The sequence below is a fragment of the Rhodamnia argentea genome, chromosome 4 (genome assembly GCF_020921035.1).
Source record: "Rhodamnia argentea isolate NSW1041297 chromosome 4, ASM2092103v1, whole genome shotgun sequence".
In the NCBI taxonomy this organism is placed as follows: Eukaryota; Viridiplantae; Streptophyta; class Magnoliopsida; order Myrtales; family Myrtaceae; genus Rhodamnia; species Rhodamnia argentea.
The window spans coordinates 26,958,882-26,978,200 of NC_063153.1; the positions used below are offsets into that span (position 1 = coordinate 26,958,882).

General features: G+C 40.7%; 2 protein-coding genes across 3 annotated transcripts; both read right to left on the reverse strand.

The window, feature by feature from the left end:
- Nucleotides 1-1,321: 1,321 nt before the first annotated feature.
- Nucleotides 1,322-6,428, reverse strand: LOC115743449 (tRNA (cytosine(38)-C(5))-methyltransferase 2). 2 transcript variants are annotated; one of them, XM_030678222.2, is made up of 11 exons: nt 6,325-6,428; nt 6,117-6,227; nt 5,291-5,359; nt 5,120-5,179; nt 4,928-5,046; nt 4,730-4,852; nt 3,961-4,312; nt 3,753-3,847; nt 3,264-3,329; nt 3,098-3,162; nt 1,322-1,809 (listed from the first exon to the last, which is right to left on the reverse strand). In XM_030678222.2, exons 1-11 carry the CDS (start codon nt 6,362-6,364, stop codon nt 1,731-1,733), a joined length of 1,179 nt encoding a protein of 392 aa, XP_030534082.1. In that variant the 5' UTR covers nt 6,365-6,428; the 3' UTR covers nt 1,322-1,730. The 2 variants fall into 2 exon arrangements, with proteins under 2 accessions (XP_030534082.1, XP_030534083.1); XM_030678223.2 differs by lacking the exon at nt 5,291-5,359 and having other exon boundaries at nt 5,120-5,213.
- Nucleotides 6,429-14,487: 8,059 nt separating this feature from the next.
- On the reverse strand, nt 14,488-17,171 carry LOC115743541 (pentatricopeptide repeat-containing protein At4g32450, mitochondrial). The gene has a single exon (XM_030678369.1). The coding sequence runs from the start codon at nt 16,888-16,890 to the stop codon at nt 14,740-14,742; it is 2,151 nt and encodes a 716-aa protein (XP_030534229.1). The 5' UTR covers nt 16,891-17,171; the 3' UTR covers nt 14,488-14,739.
- Between the last annotated feature and the right edge of the window lie 2,148 nt (nt 17,172-19,319).

Below are 19,319 nucleotides of genomic sequence, written 5' to 3' on the forward strand. Positions count from 1 at the left end.
GTCTCACTAGGACCACTTTTTTTCTCCAACCAATGTTCCGATCAGTAGTTTACTAATGCGGGCATCATCCCGTTCATACAGCTAAATACCTATATCGGTGATGTCCACGCCTTGTATTCCACCGATCAAATGCTCGACCGAAAAAGAAAGTTTCCGCCAACCAAGGGCGTATAAAAGCATAGTCCGTCCGTCCGTCTCGGTAAAACCTCGTATTTACTTTTCTCGGAATGGCGTTAGTTTTCGAGACCTGCAAGTGTATTGCGACATCTATAATATGTCGGAACTTCCTTTCCTCCTTGTTTCCACAATGTTATCTTTTTACAACAGAACACTGAAGAATCTCCATTACATCTAGTTCTTACAGTTTGCCAACAAGTGAGTTTTCTATAAAAAGAATGGAGCTGTTACAAAAACAATGACTAAATTTCTCGCAATGAGTTGTTACCCTCCAAAGCTTCGTCCTTCGTCTCGAAGCTGGGGGACAACCTCCGGTTAGTGGAATAAAACCCGTCATTTCCAGCCTTTGGCATCAACATGAAAAGAAAGGAGCAATGATTTCCATAGCGAAATGTGGACGGTTTCCTAGACTTTCGCATGATGCTTAGATAATGTGTGAAAGTATGGTTCAAATCTTGCGGGTGTGTAGCAACTGTACAGAGTTTGAGATGAACTATGCGTGCAAGAAAGCGTCGACTCCGGTTGGAGGAGTGTCCATGGGAAATGGTTTGGGAGCAAGTTGCAACAAAGTTCCTATTCCTATGCAACCGTTAAAGAATGGCATCGGACCACAAATCCTGGTACCAAGGATAAGGAAAGCTACAGCAACACAGACAAATTTGCTGAACTGGATTATCTGAAGATCCAAAGACTTGAACATTGAACCAGCTAAGGATAATGAAGTGAATGTCAAACCACCTTGTTTTCTCTGTGACAGGTGACCGTCGGTAAAACAGCTCATGACAGGTATCTAGAGTCTCGACTGAAGCAAAATCTTCTGAGCAATATTTGACTACTCCAACTGCATGTTCTGATGATGGACAATTATAAGACCATAAAGAACTTCAGCAAATTGAAGCATCAAGAAACATACAAGTCGTACACTTGGGTGACTGATTCGACCAATACGGAAGTCTACTGCCCTATGCCTTTCATCGAAAATGAATAAAAAGTTACATACTAAAAACAAGGTAACAGCAAGTCACCATTTCTTTTTTGGCTTCGCATGATGAGGGCCTGCTTATTATTTCCACATCCAGTCTATGTTTACACGTGACTGGAATTACCTAAGCACCATTAAATGGTTCCACTAACAGAACTCAGAGAGAGGAAGCTTCTCGAACAATGTTAATCGTCACTGCTCAGATGAATCAGAACTTTTCACTCTGCAAAGAAGATCCCAGATTCCATCTAAAAATCCTTTTTCTCATGACATTTTACAACCTCAAGACAAGAATAATGCCATGTACTGATAAATGGCTCCCAATGATTGAAACCGGAATACTTGTGTTATCCTACTCTTTGGGGGTTACAGAGGAAGTTGCATCGTTTTCTTTCCTCTAAATGGGACATGACAAATTACAGAACCTATGCCGGCATGAAAAATGGCTAGGAAGTAAGATCTTCCGATGGCTTTTTTCAGCTGCTTGCTTTCATAAATTCAGAAGCCAAAAACTTGCAATGAATATGTCATGTTTTGAACACCCAATATCTTTGAAATGATGCTCTAGGTGTCATGATGGTTCAGTAAACAGATAGTGAAGCAAGGGTGCCACAACTGCAACACTCAAACTGTTTCCAAGGAGAGCATATCTGAAGCAGGAAGCATACATTAGCTTTCAAGGGCCAAAAAAAATAAAATAAATAAAAGACATTGAGTTTCAATATCCCGAGCCACAAAAGCAGATCTAAGATGGTTCATGAGCTAGTCATACTTCAGGGGAGATATAGATCAATAGATAGAACCTCAACAGTAGACAGCATCCAAAACTAGGAGATACATTTTCACTTGTGTTTTTAAAGATTATTCAGTTGAAAAAATACATCAAAACCTTGCAAATGATAGAGGAAGCAGGACGGAAATGTTGAGAGGTGCAACTTTTCTTAACTTTTAGCTAAGTCACAATTTATGGAGTCTGCAAGCATCGAGACCCGAACCAACAACCTTCTACTTGCTGAGCAACACATAACCACTTAGCTGCGTCCAATCTTCCATCATGGGAGGCAACTCATTATTAACAAACATGTTCTACCTCTTAGAAAAAAAAATCGTTCAATTTGACGCACAAAGTACTCAAATACATGATCTCCTGTCATAAAAAGAGAACTCTACGATCCTGGCTACACAAAGGGACATGTTAAAAATTAAAAACCAGCCTCTAACCTGTTAAACTGTGCACTGGTCATTCGCCCATATGGTCTTAGGTATGGTTTTTAAAACACTACCTGGGGCTGGGTTCTTCTATATGGTAACAAATTCCTTACATCGTCTAATGTAACTAACATCATTAAATGATTTAAGCAACTAAACCAAAAGTGAGCAGAAATGACACCAGCTATGTTGATGTGACAATCTAATTGATCGCATACACAATCTTGATAAAGCAAAAATTAGGGGGGAAGAGAGAGAGTGGGGATAAAGGAGGAAAGGTGACAGCATGAGCATCAGCCTTAGAGGCCTCCACCCCTGCTGACTCTTGTTGGTAGTTTGGCCCCTCTGTTTTTCTCTCTCTGTCTCTCTCCCCCTCCTTTTTTTCATTTTTATTGTCAATTTCCTACTGTTTGCTTGGGTGCTTCAACTAGATGCCATGTCAGCAGCACATCAATTAGTAAAAGCATGGCGAAAGAACTTGATTACCCAAAAGGATTTGATCAAAAACAGGTCGGTGACACAAAATTAAAACAATCAGAGGACCACGATTACACTAAACCCAAAAGAAAGGGGCGAAAAAAGGTAGCATAAGGATGATGCAATAGGTGGAACTTATGAACTCGCTGATTTCAAATTAGAAAGGCAGTGTTAAACTTCAAAGGAGCATGACTTGCTATTGTTAGCCTTTACATGACCACCAAACTATCTTGAGGGTGAAGCAACGCACACCTTTGCTTAAGATTGACGTGATCTGGAAAAACAAAATGCTCAGGGAAAGAGTGGAAATTTGCAACCTGATTGACATTTGGGAAAGAGAAGCAAAAGTATTAGCACCATTTGGAAAAAAAAAAAAAAAATTCTCACCAAACACAACGTCTTGGGAATATATAGATACCTCTCGAGGGGTAAAATATCTAAGGCACTGCTCCTTTAATGGGAATCCTTTGCCTTTCATTTCTGGCTGCATGTTAACCATTATGAAGTGTCACAGAAAGAAATTTCCACGTGCCGGATGTTTTAACTATGTAGGATAATCAGATAAAAACCACATCTCTAATGGCAAAACTACGAATCCTTCACAAACGAGTACTATAGACCATAGACATCTCAGTTTCAACTTGCTTTTGAATATGCACAAGGTTATGATTATTAAGCCTGGCAGCAAAAGATTAGTACATGAAACAGATTTATAACGTAGAAAATGCAGATATCAGACTCTAGTTAAGGGGGAAAATCGAGAGTTATTCAATCCTTGTGAGCATCAGGGTACCTAGAAATGCTAGACTAGCTAACAAGCAAATTAAAAGATGGACATTACCTAAAGCTCTAGCATGTGATGCAATTTGTTAAACATGCCTCTCCAAGTTTAAAGTTAGATTCTCACCTGAACAGTCGCCAAAAGAGACCCGGTACCCTTTACATATCGATAATAACTTTTTGTGAAACAGCAACACCGCCTCGAATCAGGATAAACAATGTCTATAGCCTGTTAAGGAATTTTTCAACGGATAGTGAATATGTTTGATGAGTAAATGACGGGAGACACCATTTCACAGGACAAACAATAAAAGAAGGAAAGCAAATAAGGATACCCATAGCACTGCCCCACCTCTCTATCAAACTTAACGGAACATGGTACAGGTCCAAACCAGTACTACTGAATCCATTTCTTTCATCATGACCCTTGGAAGAATCATTACATTCTCTAGAAACAATGTTTGCATTCTCAAAGCCATATTCAGCCGTTTTAGGGCCAGCAGGACTCTTGAATTCAAGAAAGTGCTCCACCGGCACGCAAGATTCCAGCAGCTTATCCCAGTTGTCTTGTGGTCTCAAACACTCAAAGGTAACTGGTTCACCATCGTGCACAAATAATGGGCTTGGACACCATATAAGCTTATCATTGAAGCATGGGCACCAGAAGGATGAGGGATTCCTTTTTGCCTGCAAGTCAGCGGACACAAGTTACATGCCTGAAGTGATAGAACATAAGAGATGTATGTGGACAATACTAAAGCAAACATTCATATGAAATGAACGTACATAGGTTGTCAGACTTATCGCAAAAAACTTATTGGCGAGGTGATATGACAATAATACAATTGTCAAGACAGAACTGGTAAAGTCAATGGTCGTTGCAACAAATTCATCGGAGCTCAATTAACTATAAATCAATGTTTTTAGAAGAAAAAGGCAATAGTTTTCTCAGCAAATTTGATCAAGAACTCAAAAATCAACATCCTGAAATTCAGCAGGAGTATCAGCCGTCAGGCAAAGAGAATCTAATTCAGAAAATGTTATCTCAAAGATAGTTAATGTTGTTTGTAACACCGATAGCAGAGGCAGAGAGAGGATGAGTACCAAGCAAAAGTACCGAGGCCTAGAATATGGCACCCCAAACTGCAGTGGACTCAAGATAAATTCTTGAGTAACAAAACCACTACTTTTCAATGTTTCAATCATTTTTGCATGAGTATCAGAAGTCTGCAAGAAAAAAAATCACAAATCAGCAAATCTTCTTGTTGGCTATGAATGAAGGAAAATGATAGATAAACAAACCTCAAATCCAACGACATTTTCCACAAATAACAATATAGGAGGCCGGGACAAGTGTGGTATGAGTTCAAGAATCCTGAGAAATGAAAAGGCTCGAGCATCACCAGATTGCTTTTGCAGACCTAATGACAACACATGATGAGAATTCTCCACCCAAAAAAAAAAAGCTAAAACCTGAAAAAGTAAACAACTGACCTTGTCGAGTATAGGGTTGGCAAGGAGGAGAAAGAAGCCATGCTTGTGCTTCATATCTGTCGAGATCAGCAGCAGTGAGACTTTGAATATTGCCCTATGGAGTACAAATAGAACACACATGAACATGGGTAAGTTCAAAAGGAAGCATGCAGAAGTATATGTAAGAGCTTGTACAATCATTTGAAGCCGTGACTTCCTGTCCTGTAGTCCTTCGAGTTATTTCAATAAAAAGCGCATCCTCTAAGATCTCAAGGAACAATCTCACATGAGTCGAGCACAGCTATGGAATTCTAATTCCTTAAAGGGCAAAAACCCATTGGGGGTACTGAAGCAACTTTTCTTATTTTGTAAAAAAATGGATATGCTATTAACAGACATACGCCATAAAAATAGCATTGATTTCACTACCTTTTCCAATTCATGCATCATTCAGGAAATTCTAAAAGCAATAATTGAAATCCCCAACGTCCATGAAGAATAGGAAACATGATGTTTGCGCAATGTCTGCATATTGTGTCTTTCCAAATTATCAAAAAAGGGGGTTTCTTCATAAAATGTGAGAATTAACAACTCATACTCTTGCCAGTTTCAAAAGAGTTGATGGAAAAAGTTGCTGCCTATCAGTGAAAAACTGACATAACCAGTGAACTCAGATCCTCATCGACACTGATATGTTGCACTCACCTGCTTATCGCTGAAAACACACATTTCTAGAAAGAATTTATTTCCCATGAATCCGTCATCAAGCAACCACCAAGCAAATTTCCCCCATCACCACTAGTCAGAACACACATACCTCGAATTCCCACACAGGGTTACTATTAGCTTCTAAGACGTGTAACTTCAAATGCCAGACAAACCAGCAGACTCTAGTAAACCGCACAGAGGGTTACTTCGGTGAATCCACAACAACCAATGAACCACAATCGACAAGGAAATAAGAAAGAAAGAAGGAAAGAAAGAAAGAAAGAAAGAAAGAAAGAAAGAAAGAAAGGACCTGGTAAGGACGATGACCGAAGTTGTGCTCGTAAACGTCGTTGGCTACGTCGTTGATGTCGAACGCTTCCACTACTTGCGCGTTCACGCCCGCCTTGACCAGCGAATACCTCTAAAGCAGCAACAAACCAATCGATACATACACGGAAAAAGCGCGCGCGCAACGATTCAGTGCAGAAAAAATTAGGGTTTTCTGGATAGAGGGGTACCATGCCACCGACTCCGCTGTAGAATTCGAGGACTCGCCATTGATCTTTGCCCTCCATTGTTTTGCTGCTGCTCTGCTTCGAACTTGCTCTGTATATCAGACGAAGAGAATTTTCCTTGAATTTATTTTGCAGGGAAACTAACCAAAAGAAAACAACAAATGCTCCGACCAAAACAGAAAATAAAAAAAAACAACAACAACGACAACAAATGCCAATTAGAAAAAATGAAGAATTGTTTTTTGAATTTCAAGAAAGTAATTTATAAAATTCTAAAATATTATCACAAAGTCAAAAAAATAAGGAAAAAATCAAAATGTTTTTAATACTTACCACATAAAAATGAACTTTGGTAGTTCTGGATAAAATTTAGGATATAATAAGTTTTGCACTATTTGGTATTTGGTGCACGAGATAAAGTTGGATATAAGATAGATATAATCCGGATAAAATTACCTCATGATGAAGGTGGGATAAAAGTGGATAGCCTGTGATGTGAAAGTATTTAGTATTTATATTTATCACATGTTCTATGTATATTATTATGAAAGGGGAAAAAAGAAATAAAAGAATCATAAAAAGAGGTAAATAATAAGAAATGAAATAGGCAAGAGAATCGTGAGGGATTCTTACCATTTTCGTGTGTATAATTTGTAGGTTCATTTACACTATGTTGGACTTTATTACTAGGGTTCATATTATATCATATCTAGTTCTATCTTGACTAAAAATCCAAACTCTTGCTCTAAAGATTCTTGTGTAAATCTCTGAGCAAAATGGAAGTGTCGAGTTTTTCTTTCATGTTGGTATATTTTCATATATAACATAAATGGAGCGGTCGGTCGGTCACCGACCATTCACTCGATGCATATATAATACAAATCAAACGATATGATCCATCATTTTTTGGAAAATATTTTCCAAGTAATATCATTTTCCTATCTTGGTGCCCACAAGCTAACTTTTTTGTGTGTGTAAAAAGCTACCATCTGCATGGATGGTTAGCATTTATGGCCAATAGTCAACTTTTTTCATATGATATTAGTCAATTATAAAGCGTTGGGAAAATTTCAAAAAAGGGCCCGAAGTAGCCTCGTTTTCTCAAATAAGGGCCTAGAGTAAACATCGTTTCAAATGAGGGCCTAAAGTGCTCAAATTATTTCAAAAAAGGGCCTATTCAAAGGGTATTTTTGTCTTTTAATCTTTTTGCCTTTTCTTTTTTCTTTTTCTTTTTTTGTCTCCTTTCCTCCCCTCCCGTTCATCATCTCCCCGAGCAACTTTTTCAGGGAATGTTACCGAAAGATCGCATCGCTCGTTGCCCACCGCCATCGCCACCGACTCCCCAAGCTCGCCACTCCTTTGACCTCCCGCCCGGCACCCATCTTCCCCCTCGGCCCAGCAGCCCACTCCTCTTCCTCCTCCCGCCGCCGGGCTCCCGCCGTTGACGAAGAGCTGCTCTACAAAGCTCTCTCGGTCTCTCGCAATCAATGCATTAATTTCTCTCTCTCTCTCTCTCTCTCTCTCTCTCTCTCTCTCTCTCTCTCCATTGTCTTCTTCTTCATCGGCTTTACTCTCCTCCAGAATTGCTCACATCTTCCTCTCATTACTCTCCTTAGATCATCACCTCCATAAAAATGCTTCGTCTGGACTCTTCGCCGCTGTCCTCCTCGGCTCGATCCGCCCACCAAATCCATCTCCAGTCCCCCAATCCCAACCCCTAAACCACCGATAGAATCTCAATCTTTCTCATCATCCGTGGCACCTTCCCTCTCGTCACGCCCACTCTTCGCAACGTTTTACCCCGAGGAGCCGCCGAGAGCACGAGAATGTCGTGGTCGTCGTCCCGCTCGTCACCATCGTGATGCCATTGGCTAGCATCTCGATGGCTGCGAAGGAGGAGGAAGTCGTCATGTGCTCCGGCGTGGTTCCGCCGAGCAACCGCATGGACAGGATCTCCATCATGGACTTCGGCAGCGCTGGCGACAAGCGGACGCCGAACACCAAGGCGTTCGGGGAGGCCGTGTACTAGATTCGGCACTCGCACCGAACCGGCGGCATGCTACCGTACGTGCCTTCGGGGGCGCACTTGACGGAGAGCTTCAACCTCACGAGCCATGTGATGCTTTACTTGGCCAAAGGCGCTATCATGTGTCATCAAAGCCACTCGAGTAAATTCTACTCTTTGGTACGAGCGAAGGCCGACGGAGAGGAGCGGGCCACCGGGCCGAGGGGGAAGATGGGTGCCGAGCGGGAGGTCAAAGGAGTTGAGCTTGGGGAGTCGGTGGCGGTGGCAGTATGCAACGAGCAATGCAGGTCTTTCAATGACATAGAGGACGTGCTAGGGGAGATGATGAACAGGAGGGGAGGGAAAAAAAATAAAAAACAGAAAAGAAAAAGGCAGAAAGATTAAAAGACAAAAATGCCTTTCAAGTAGGCCTTTTTTTGAAATAATTTGAGCACTTCAGGCCCTTATTTGAAAAAACGATACCACTTTGGGCCTTTTTTTGAAATTTTCCCTAAAACGTTGGTCACGTGACTCGCGGGTCGATTCGTGAGCGGATCTGACTAGATAGATGCGCGCCACGTCACCCGCCGACATGGCGCTTTAATGCTGCTGGACATCTTCTCTGAAAACTAGGTGGAAACTTCACTTGTTTGACGTTGAAGAAGGGCCTCCGATCAAATGGATGTGTCGACCTCTTCTTCCTTTCGTCATGCTTGGGTTTGCTAGTAGTATTCAACTATCACGACCCGAACCCCGCGAGCTCGTCGACATCCCACCTGGCCACGCTTATGTATAGTCTTCCAGGATCTAAAGGCCAACAAATTCATGTGGAAGCAAAAACGAATCCCCGTACAGAAACAATTAACATCACGATGACTTGGGACGGTAAAAACAAACTTATATACATATCCACATGTTCTATACAATTTTCCAAACCTACGGCTTCGGAGGCCACTGTGCAAGCCTATGACCACTAAAACAAAAGGATTACGTGGTCGAAGCTTACCGCACAACCCAAAATACAACACCCTACAACACTAACTAAGAGGACAACTATCCTAATCCTCGCCCTCGCTATCTCAAGTGGCTACTCAGCATCCGAAGGCTCCACAACTTCTCCCGGCATCTCGATCTCCGGGTCGGATCATTTCGGCGGAGGGTCCGAAAAGCAACGAACCCACGACGGGGTGAGATAAAATCTCGTAGGGAAAATCTCTAACCCTAGATCAGGTCGCTAATGCCTCCGGACACATTTTCATTGAAAAATTTCCGACAATCCCTCTTTCTTACCTAAAAATTCACAATTAAAATCCAGAAAAATTTCATTCTTTTTCCGAAAATTCTCACACCTTCTCCAATATTCTACATTACTCACGTTTCGGCGTTCCACGCCTCGGTCTTACAATAACATATTCTACATGCTCCGGGGCCCGTGTTTAACGCATCAGGCCATAATACAAATATCCACATTACTCCGAAAATATCCACGTTACTCCGAGAATATTCCACGCTACTCCGGAATATTCCACGTTGCTCCAGAAATATTCCACATTACTCTAGAATATTTCATGTTACTCCAAAATATTCCACGTTACTCCAAGATATTCCACGTTACTCCGGAATATTCCACGTTACTACACCGCCATCAAATAAGTTCATAACATTGAGCCTCGGATCTTTATGGAACATGGCTCTATATATATACTAGGGTCTCAGACACAAAGAAATACGACCCATAAATCTCGATCTCGGACAGATAGGAACACGACCGGATTAAGTCTCGGACAATTAGTTGAACACGACTCACTTTGGTCTCGGACGACTTAATTGAACATGACTTTCATACTTTCTCGGTCTCGGACAATCAGACGAATACGGCTCACTTTGGTTTCAGACGACTTGATTGAATACGACCCTCACATTTTCTCGGTCTCAAACAATCGGACGAATACGGCTCACTTTGGCCTCAGACGACTTGATTGAATATGACCCTCACATTTTCTCGGTCTCGGATAATCGGACGAATGCGGCTCACTTTGGCCTCAAACGACTTGATTAAATACGACCCTCACATTTTCTCAGAATAGTTCGGGACCACGTGATTCACTCACGTTAGAGAATTAATAATTCGGGATCACCCGATTAATTCACACTAATCCAAAGATTAATCCAGACTACCCGATCATTTAATATTACCATAGTATCCAATCAACGCCATGCGACCATATTATGATAACGTAGCAATATATGAATAACGTGCAATTAAAATTATACTAACGTGGGAATTTATCATGGCCGTACAATAATAATTTTCTAACGTATAATTAATTTACGACTATAGTACTAAACTATAGTAATCATGCCACATTTAATTAGCACCATGGCATAACAACATTGTCACATAAAAGTAACTCTAGTTAATATATAAACTAACAATGGTTCAAAATTAACTAGAGTCAAATACTAACCTAACCACGATTAAATAATAGCATAAAGTAACCATAGTTGGACATAAAGTAACTAGAGTTTAGTAAAGTAACCATGGTCAAACTTTGACCAAACAACTATCCTCTTGCATTTACTATTCATTTCAAGAACAAGCTTCTCTCTCCTCCATTTCTGCAAATTTCGGCCAGCACCATTTCAACCTCAAATCCACCAATTTCTTCATCCAAATTTCACAAATTTATAGTCTCTTAGCAACCTAACCACTTAATTTAGGTTTAGAAATAATCCTACCTCAAAAACTCGTAAAAACCTCCGTTGAACGGTTGCGAAAAGCTCGAACCAAGCAGCGATTCTGGCGGTCCTTACAAGGCCGGCGACTCGTCAACAATCTAGCAATTTCAAGCGGTCCAAGTGACTCCGGTGAGAGCTCGAAGAATTTTCGGCAATGGAGGGAGAGAGAGAGAGAGAATTCGGCCAAGTGAGGGAGAGGGAGAGAAAAGTGAGCTAGAGAGAGAGTGGGTTCTTGAAAATAATGAGGAGGAAGAAGACCAAATAATAAACAATATAAGTTAAGAATAATTAATTAGGTCCACAAAGTTAAGAGGGAAAAAAAATAATTTCCTCCCCACAAGACTAGTCAATCTCGGCCAAAAGGGAAAATGACCAAAATACCCTTCGGTCCAAGTGAAAAATGGGGTATTTTTCGAGGGCAAATGGGTCCTTTCCCATATCCAGTTCAAATCTACTTTTCCCGAACCTCTTTGGGGCGAACCGCGAAGGAATTGCACCCAGCATGAGAAAATGTCTAAAATTTTTATTCATTAAAACCCTTGAAGGTCCGACGTCAAATTATGAAGCTTGATTCGCGATCAATCTCGATCAATAGAATTTTCAGCGTATCTCGGACTAACGGGCAGCTTTTAGGAGTTACGCGTATCGACCCGTGATTAAAATCACGTTTAAGAATTTCTCGAGCCATGGCGACTTTGGTTGTCATTCAATTGCGATGGTCAATTACTAGTCCCGATGGACACGATCGTTAGAAAATAATTTAGGGACGTTCGGAACCCATACGAGGTCAAACGGAATCACCCGTGATCCAAGCGTAGGGTATTATCCAAATTGTTCCTTGATTATTCTAGGATCGGCCTATATTGGTCTAGAATATTTCCTCGACAATTTTCATGGCCAAAGAGTCAATCCAGGATCAAGTTCTTAGGTCAACGTACTTGATTTTCCTCGTTAGCCATTCCCATTTGGTTAGTCTGCTCGAGAGGGATCAACTCCGAGTGAGATTAGATTGAAATACATCAATGAGATATTTCATTCATTCATAGCTTCGAAAGTGGGTCGGAATTCGGGATGTCACATCAACCACTAACTTGGGCTGATTGGGGAGGGTTGCCGAACCATTCGGAGACGTTCTCAAGGGCGTTCAATGATGCCGGGGAGGATCCATCCACGAGCGGACCATCCACCGACCAAACTAAGTTTTGACTTTCCTCAACCTGATTTCTGCATCGATAAGCTGACAGAAAATGCGCGACGGCATTTTTCTAGCTCTTCGATGTCCATGACGGATGCTAGCGCCTAGCGGAGAATATCTCATGAAGGATGACTCGTGCTACGTTAAGAAAGTCGGCCATGAGGGCCTCGACGTTTTGCCCCGGTGAAAGGCGAAATCTTTTTCCGTCGTGCTATTCTTTCCATGGTGGCCCTAGATATGCTCTTACTCCACCGGCGTCAACTGTATCATCCAAAGCGACTTTCAGTATGACTGGGGGAGAATCATTGGGGACTACTTACTGGCTAAGGTTGTCCGGCAAAAAATCTCAAGATGACAGTCATCGGCTAGATTCTGGTTATTGGTAATTTTGACGCGGGCGGAACATGCTCTAGTTGAGGCAAAGGAGGACAACACTATCACCTCCGATCATGTCAATAGAGTGAGCAACCGGTGGTTAGACCTGTCAAAATGGGCCGTTAGCCCATTTTTTAACCCTTATATGATGGACTGAATTGTTATGTGAATTAATATTCAACATATGGATTTAAATTTGTTATATGGTTCATAAATATGTAGTAAATGGATCATAAATGTGTTTACAATTTACTTAGACTCAACCTACCAATATGACTCTCTTTCGTTCTTTCTTTCTCTCACTTGATTTTGCACCTACTCACTTCGCACTCTTACCTCAATTGGGATGTGTGTTTTCCTATATCAAATTAAATATGAAATATTTTAGGAATATGGATTGGATCGGATATATATTGATATGAGTAGCTGTATTTGCATTACAATAAAATGTGTCATCAACTAGTTAAATTAATCCATTTGGTTCTGACTGTTTATAACCTGACCCACACATTTGACGTGTCTACCGATGGCATTGAAATTTTATTTTTCTTTCAAGCTGTATTCGTTTTAAGTGCTTTATAGGGTACATTTGTTTGTGTTTTTAAGATGAAAAGATGTGTTTCTATCAGTCTCTTCAGTGCAGTGTTTCCAATTATTAGGTTATTTCTTATGAGAGGTATCTAAATCTGAGCTTTGTACCATGTTTGCCATTGTTTCCTGCAGTTATCCCTACATGGGATTCCCTATTTAAAAGAAAAATAACCAATGAAGCGTGAATAATTCATCACTATTGACATTCCCCGTAAAAAAATAATCAGAAACTTGAAAGTTTATGGCTTGACTAGCTGGACCAGCAACAGATGATGCGCTCCGTCGCATCGTTATAAGCAGAGACACACAATGCCAATGGCTTCCTAAAATTCAACTACATTGCTGAGGGATCATCTATCCATCCATACATAAGTTCCAAAACTCTCTTCCCTCCCAGCACTTCCGGTGGGAAGAACAGAAATCACATAGAACAATGCATCAGATCCCGTTTCGGAGATTGCTAGGACATTCAATTCCCCCGTAGATTTGCGCCTAAAAGAAACAGGCGAGCAAGTACTCCATCGTCTGCAACTTCCATCGGTCGAAGTAGAAGGTCTTGAAGGCTATTGCAACTGCCCATACCCATACAGTTCAATGAAGCTTCTGCTGCCCAAATCAAAGCAGATCCAATATACACAACCTGTTATAATCAAATTGTGCCGGGTATTTCAGGCCTACCTTTAGTTAATTTACAACAAACGCATTACAATCTCGGAACCATAATGAACAAGCCGGCGAATCGCAGAATCTTAAACTACAAGTCATGAGTCAAGACCACATCCTCAAATCAAAAAAGGATGCTACTGGGATTTTCTGGCTGCACCTTTCTCAACAGCTTCCAGATGAGCACAAGTAATGGCCTCTCATGAGTGCTCGGTTTTGTCTATCAAACCAGATATGAGCCAATAGCCAGTATCTGGTAGATTGGAGACAAACATGTACATAATCACTTCTCGCATTTCAGTATCATCATGGACTCCAGCTCCTCTCCTCCCCAAGAAGACTGGCTGCGAGATTCGCACATAACCTCCATGTAGTAACACAACACTCCGCAAAATATAGGGTGCAGGACCTGGTTATGGAAGCTGAGAGCGCTATCTTGCCAAAAGTGAATTGGGACAGAATTGAATCGAGAGGTACTCAAATTTTTTATCTTTGCGATGGGCAGCATCGCTAGCAACTTTTAAGCATATCAGACCAAAAGAGACTCAAAGCAGCATAACCTCTTAAATGCGTTTCATCCAAGTTGATCCCAATTCTAAGATAAACATATTATCTTCATTTCACATCTCTAGGTCAATTGACACAGCAGTGAGTTATGAGATCAATGAACAAGTGACAAAAATGCCCAGAGGAACTGAACTTTCTAAGGTCCAGCCAAACAAAAGGAAGATCTCAACTTTCTGAACTAACAATAGTTGTATATGTTGTCAAAAAAGAATCGGTTGAGATAACTCATCACGGCTCCACTAAAAAGGACACTAGCTAATAACGTTTCTAGACTTTCATCACTTTACCAGTAATCCCGGCAAGAGCATACCCCATCTTTAATATGGTGAAACCTCTTGGCATCTCGCATGATGAACTCTCTGCCCACTAACTTCGACATAATCTTCAGCGCGTTGTGGCAATCCCCACAAACACGTAAATTCTTAATGACCCGGATAGATGATCTGGCTGGACTGCTGAGTAGACCATAAGATATTGCAAGTCTCTCGCTGTGAGCTAGAAGGGCATCCTCCTTGCTTTCTTGGTCAACATCGTGCAAGACAAATCGAGTCTCCGGAACATAACCAGCCTCTTTCATAAGTCCCCTTAGTCCCCTTAGCTGAGTGTATATTCTGTCTGTCTCGGGATGAGACATATCACCTGCTCGATATTCATGGACCGTGCTCCTCGCCTCTAAGAGATTTTTCTTTGCCATTTTTTTCTTCTCTTCCTCCTTAGCAATGTCAGAAGCTGTCACTGGTACTTGACCTGACCTTGACTGTTCATTCAAGCGTGAGGGATCTAACTGCTCAACAAGCTCAGCGCAGCGATCACCAAGTTCTGTGTGCCCATGAATTCTACAAAGATTCATTAAGGTCTCCCAGATTCCCACACTAGGCTCCAACGGCATTTTCTCTACAAATTCCATTGCCTCATCCAGATGCCCCGTTCTTCCCAACATGTCTACCACACTTACATAGTGCTCCATAGATGGGACAATGCCATATTCCTTGCTCATTGATTCAAGATGCAACATTCCCTCATGAATATCGCCCACTGCAGCACAAGCAGAGAAAACAGCAATGAACATTTGTCCATCAGGTTTAAGCCCTGCTCCTTTGAATTGAGTGAACAGGTCAATGGCATCCTCTCCAAGGCCATTCTTTGCAAGCCATGTGATCATGATGTCCCACGTTGACAAATTACGCTCAGACATTTTGTCGAACACGGCAAATGCATCGTTCATGGAACCGCATCGACCATACATCTCCAAGATCCGGTTATAGGTGAAGACATTGAGAGGGGCCATTGATCTCATGACATGTTCGTGAACTGTTCTTGCTTCTTCTAGAGCTTTATTTTCACCACACTGGTGCATCAGCTGTACATAACGAGGAAAATCAATGACAACACACTTACTAACCAACAACTTCAAAATTTCCACAGCTTCCTTCACTTTTCCCTCTCTGCAGAAACCATCAAACTCTTCGAGGGAACCAATGTAAGATGGACCTTCAGAAGCTCCATCCAATGCTTGTCCAGGCCTGGAATCACCAGGCATCTGAGGAGTGACCATCGAATCATTACTATCATCTGAGTTCACCCGATGCTGTCCCATAGAAAAGTTTTGAGGGTACTGTCTGACACCTGGATTTTGGGGGGACACCGTTTGTTGACCGTTTTGAAAGCTGCCACCTATCCCCATATTAAAGCCAAAATTTTCCTGATGTTGCCCCATCATTTGTGTGTTCAAAGGGTTTTGGGAATAGGATCCACTCGGGTTTGGCCTCACTTGCGTGTATCCCTCTCCATAAGAAGAAGCTCCGACAGTAGATGCATTTCCTCGCTGACCATAAAACATATTCGGATTCCGCTCAAACCCCTGCACAGTACCTGAAGAGTTGTCCACATTCACATTTTGTGGAGACTGTCCTACATACTGACCCTGGTAATAACCTGCATTCAGACTCCGATTCTGCTGAGATTCGATCGGTTTCTGCCCCCAACCGCCCGAGCCATTGCCATAACTGCCCGTGTTCGTATTCTCCACCACCCGCTTGTTCCCATATTCACCCCCATAACTCCCATACATTCCCCTATTCCAATTCGCCTGAGATTCACCATAATACGGCCTATTGTGCTCGTTAAAGCTCCTACTTTGCACAATCGAGCCATCCACTCTCCCGGGAATCCCATTAGGGTTTAAGCTCCCCAGAGCAGCATCAGCAAAATTCCGGCCTTTCTCGCGAACCCCATTTGGGTTCTGTTCAGACTCGGGCATATACTCGTTGTTGAAACCATTGGCCGCGCCAAAATCGTAGCTTTCGGCGGCGGAACTGATGAGCCTCGACGGGTTCAGCGTCCAGATGGAATCTGAGGAGGTTAGCGAAGAGCGTACCTTGGGAAGAGAGGCGAGAGAATTGATTGCCAGGACCGTCGCCCTCTTCGTACACATCTGATCTCGGCAAAGGGTATCGGGAAAGAATTCGAATGCCTCAGTTGCGAGGATCAGAGGCCCTGAGCAGGACGGAGGAGGAACCGCCGGGAGCGAGAATGAAGAGCTGAATGCTGGCGCTGGTGGGTACAGTGCCAGTGCCCTTCTTAAACCCTATCGAGCTATATGCAGAACTTCTAAGGCAAAAAGAAATAACAAGAAATGGGGAATGAAAAGGAAAATACATAGATTTTGAACCTCCAAATTATTATTATTATTATTTTGCTGTGGTAGCATTTCCGTAGACCTATCAAATAAGTGGGTTGAGTCATAAATGATTCGACTCAAATTGACCTCTTAACCTGTTTATTACTCATGTATTCGTAATGCAATGTTTTGATTCGTACCCAACTTAACACATATTGCTAATACATTTTCATATTTGTTGCAATCTAAGAAAATTTGTCTCATATAAATTTTTAAAAAAATTATATTGTTAAAACACTTCCATGTTCCATCCAATACAAAATTAGTGGACAGCTTTTACTTTTTTATTTTTAAAATGAGGATTTCATGGCCACCGTTGGACTTTGTAAAAAAAAATTAAAAAAATTAAAAAAATTGTAAAGAAGTGCGGAAAATTTTAAAAATAAAAAATTACACAAATCTTGTTAATTGTTGGATCTCTTAAACGGGTTAAGTCCACGATAAAAGTGAAAGGGTAGATGTCTCTTAAATTAGGTTCATAATGGACCAATTTATTACTCACTTATTTCGTTATCTTTATTTTGTAGACACATTATGCTAGTATGCTAAACTTGTTATGACCCATTTAAATCCTTATTGGTTATTATTTTCGTTCATACCATTTGTGAGAGGTCTGCGTAATATGAAAAATGGTTATTAATATCACAAAAAACCCCAAACCGGTACATCTATGTTAATTTTATCCAAAATTATTTTTTTGATCCGCAAAAAATCACAAATTAGTACACTTGTGACAAATTTACTCCAAACTATTTTTTTGACCGCGTAAAACTTCAACTAGTACATCTATTACAAATTTACCCCAAACTATTTTTTGAACATAAAAAATCATAACCTGGTATACATGTGACAAATTTACCCTAAACTGGTATACCCGTAACAAATTGACCCTAAATTGATACACCCATGACAAATTTACCTTCCATTAGTTTCCATTAAATTGATTTAATACCCGAAAAATTTCAAATTGATACTCATGTGACAAACAAAAGGTACAAACCCAAATGGATACACATACACCCATCAATTGCAACGTGTCATCTAACTTAGCAATTTGATGGTAAAATTTAATGGAAACTAACAGAGAGTAAATTTATCACGGATGTACAGGTTTGGGATAAATTTATCACAACTATACCAATTTGAAGTTTTTGGTGGTCAAAAAATAATTTGGGGTAAATTTATTACAGATGTACCAGTTTAGAGTTTTTTATGATAAAAAAAATAGTTTCGGGTAAATTTATCACAAGTGTACCAGTTTGGGATTTTTCATGGTATTAACCTTATGAAAAATTGTAATGTCAATAATTGATTGGCGAAAACAATTATACAACAATTAGATTGAACGAGTTCAAAAAAAACTCTAGAATTAATTCTTACCTAAATTTATCTCTAAATCCTTTCATTTGGTTTGTTAAAAAAAAAATTCTAAAGCATCTACTTTTACAAAAGCATATAATCTTTTTACTTAACCTTGGTCGCCATATATGTGGTAAAGATTGGTTAATATGCCGTATTGTGTGTGGTCACTGAATTTTAGTCTACCTTCCCAAACGCAATGACCGAACTATCATTTTTTTTACCGAAAAAAAAAAGGCTTTCATTTTAACTTCAATTTCGTATACTATCAACAATTTCAATTGAACTCTCGGGAAATCCTTGGATAGTCTGTTCATATTGCAAAAAATTCTTGCATGCGAACTCATGGAGCTAACATTAACGGTGAGCATGGTTTGTGGTAGAATCGAGAACCAAACCGATGTGAATCGGTTCGGCTCCGGGTTCTAGGGTATATAGAGTAGGTTCAAAGTGCCAAAAATTAGGGAACAGTGCCGACGAGCAGGTTCCAAGTGTCTTGGAACCCGAAATAACTTTTTTGTGTTTTTCTTGTTCTATGTCCTCGCATGATCATATGATATTCCATGTCATCCGATAATGAGTGTGAAATCTAGAATCACTAGTCTCGGCTTCTATTTTCGGAGATATTCATGACTTGTAATATTTTACATTGTCAATGTTTCATATTTTTTTGTGTCTAAAAATTAATTATACTCAGTGAATTGTCACAGAAATGGTGATTATCAAATGTGATGAAGCACTACAATTGTTCAATTATGAATATAGGTGGAACACGGGCAGACTCCTGAAACCCGTGATATGATATACAAGATAGGTTTAGAGTT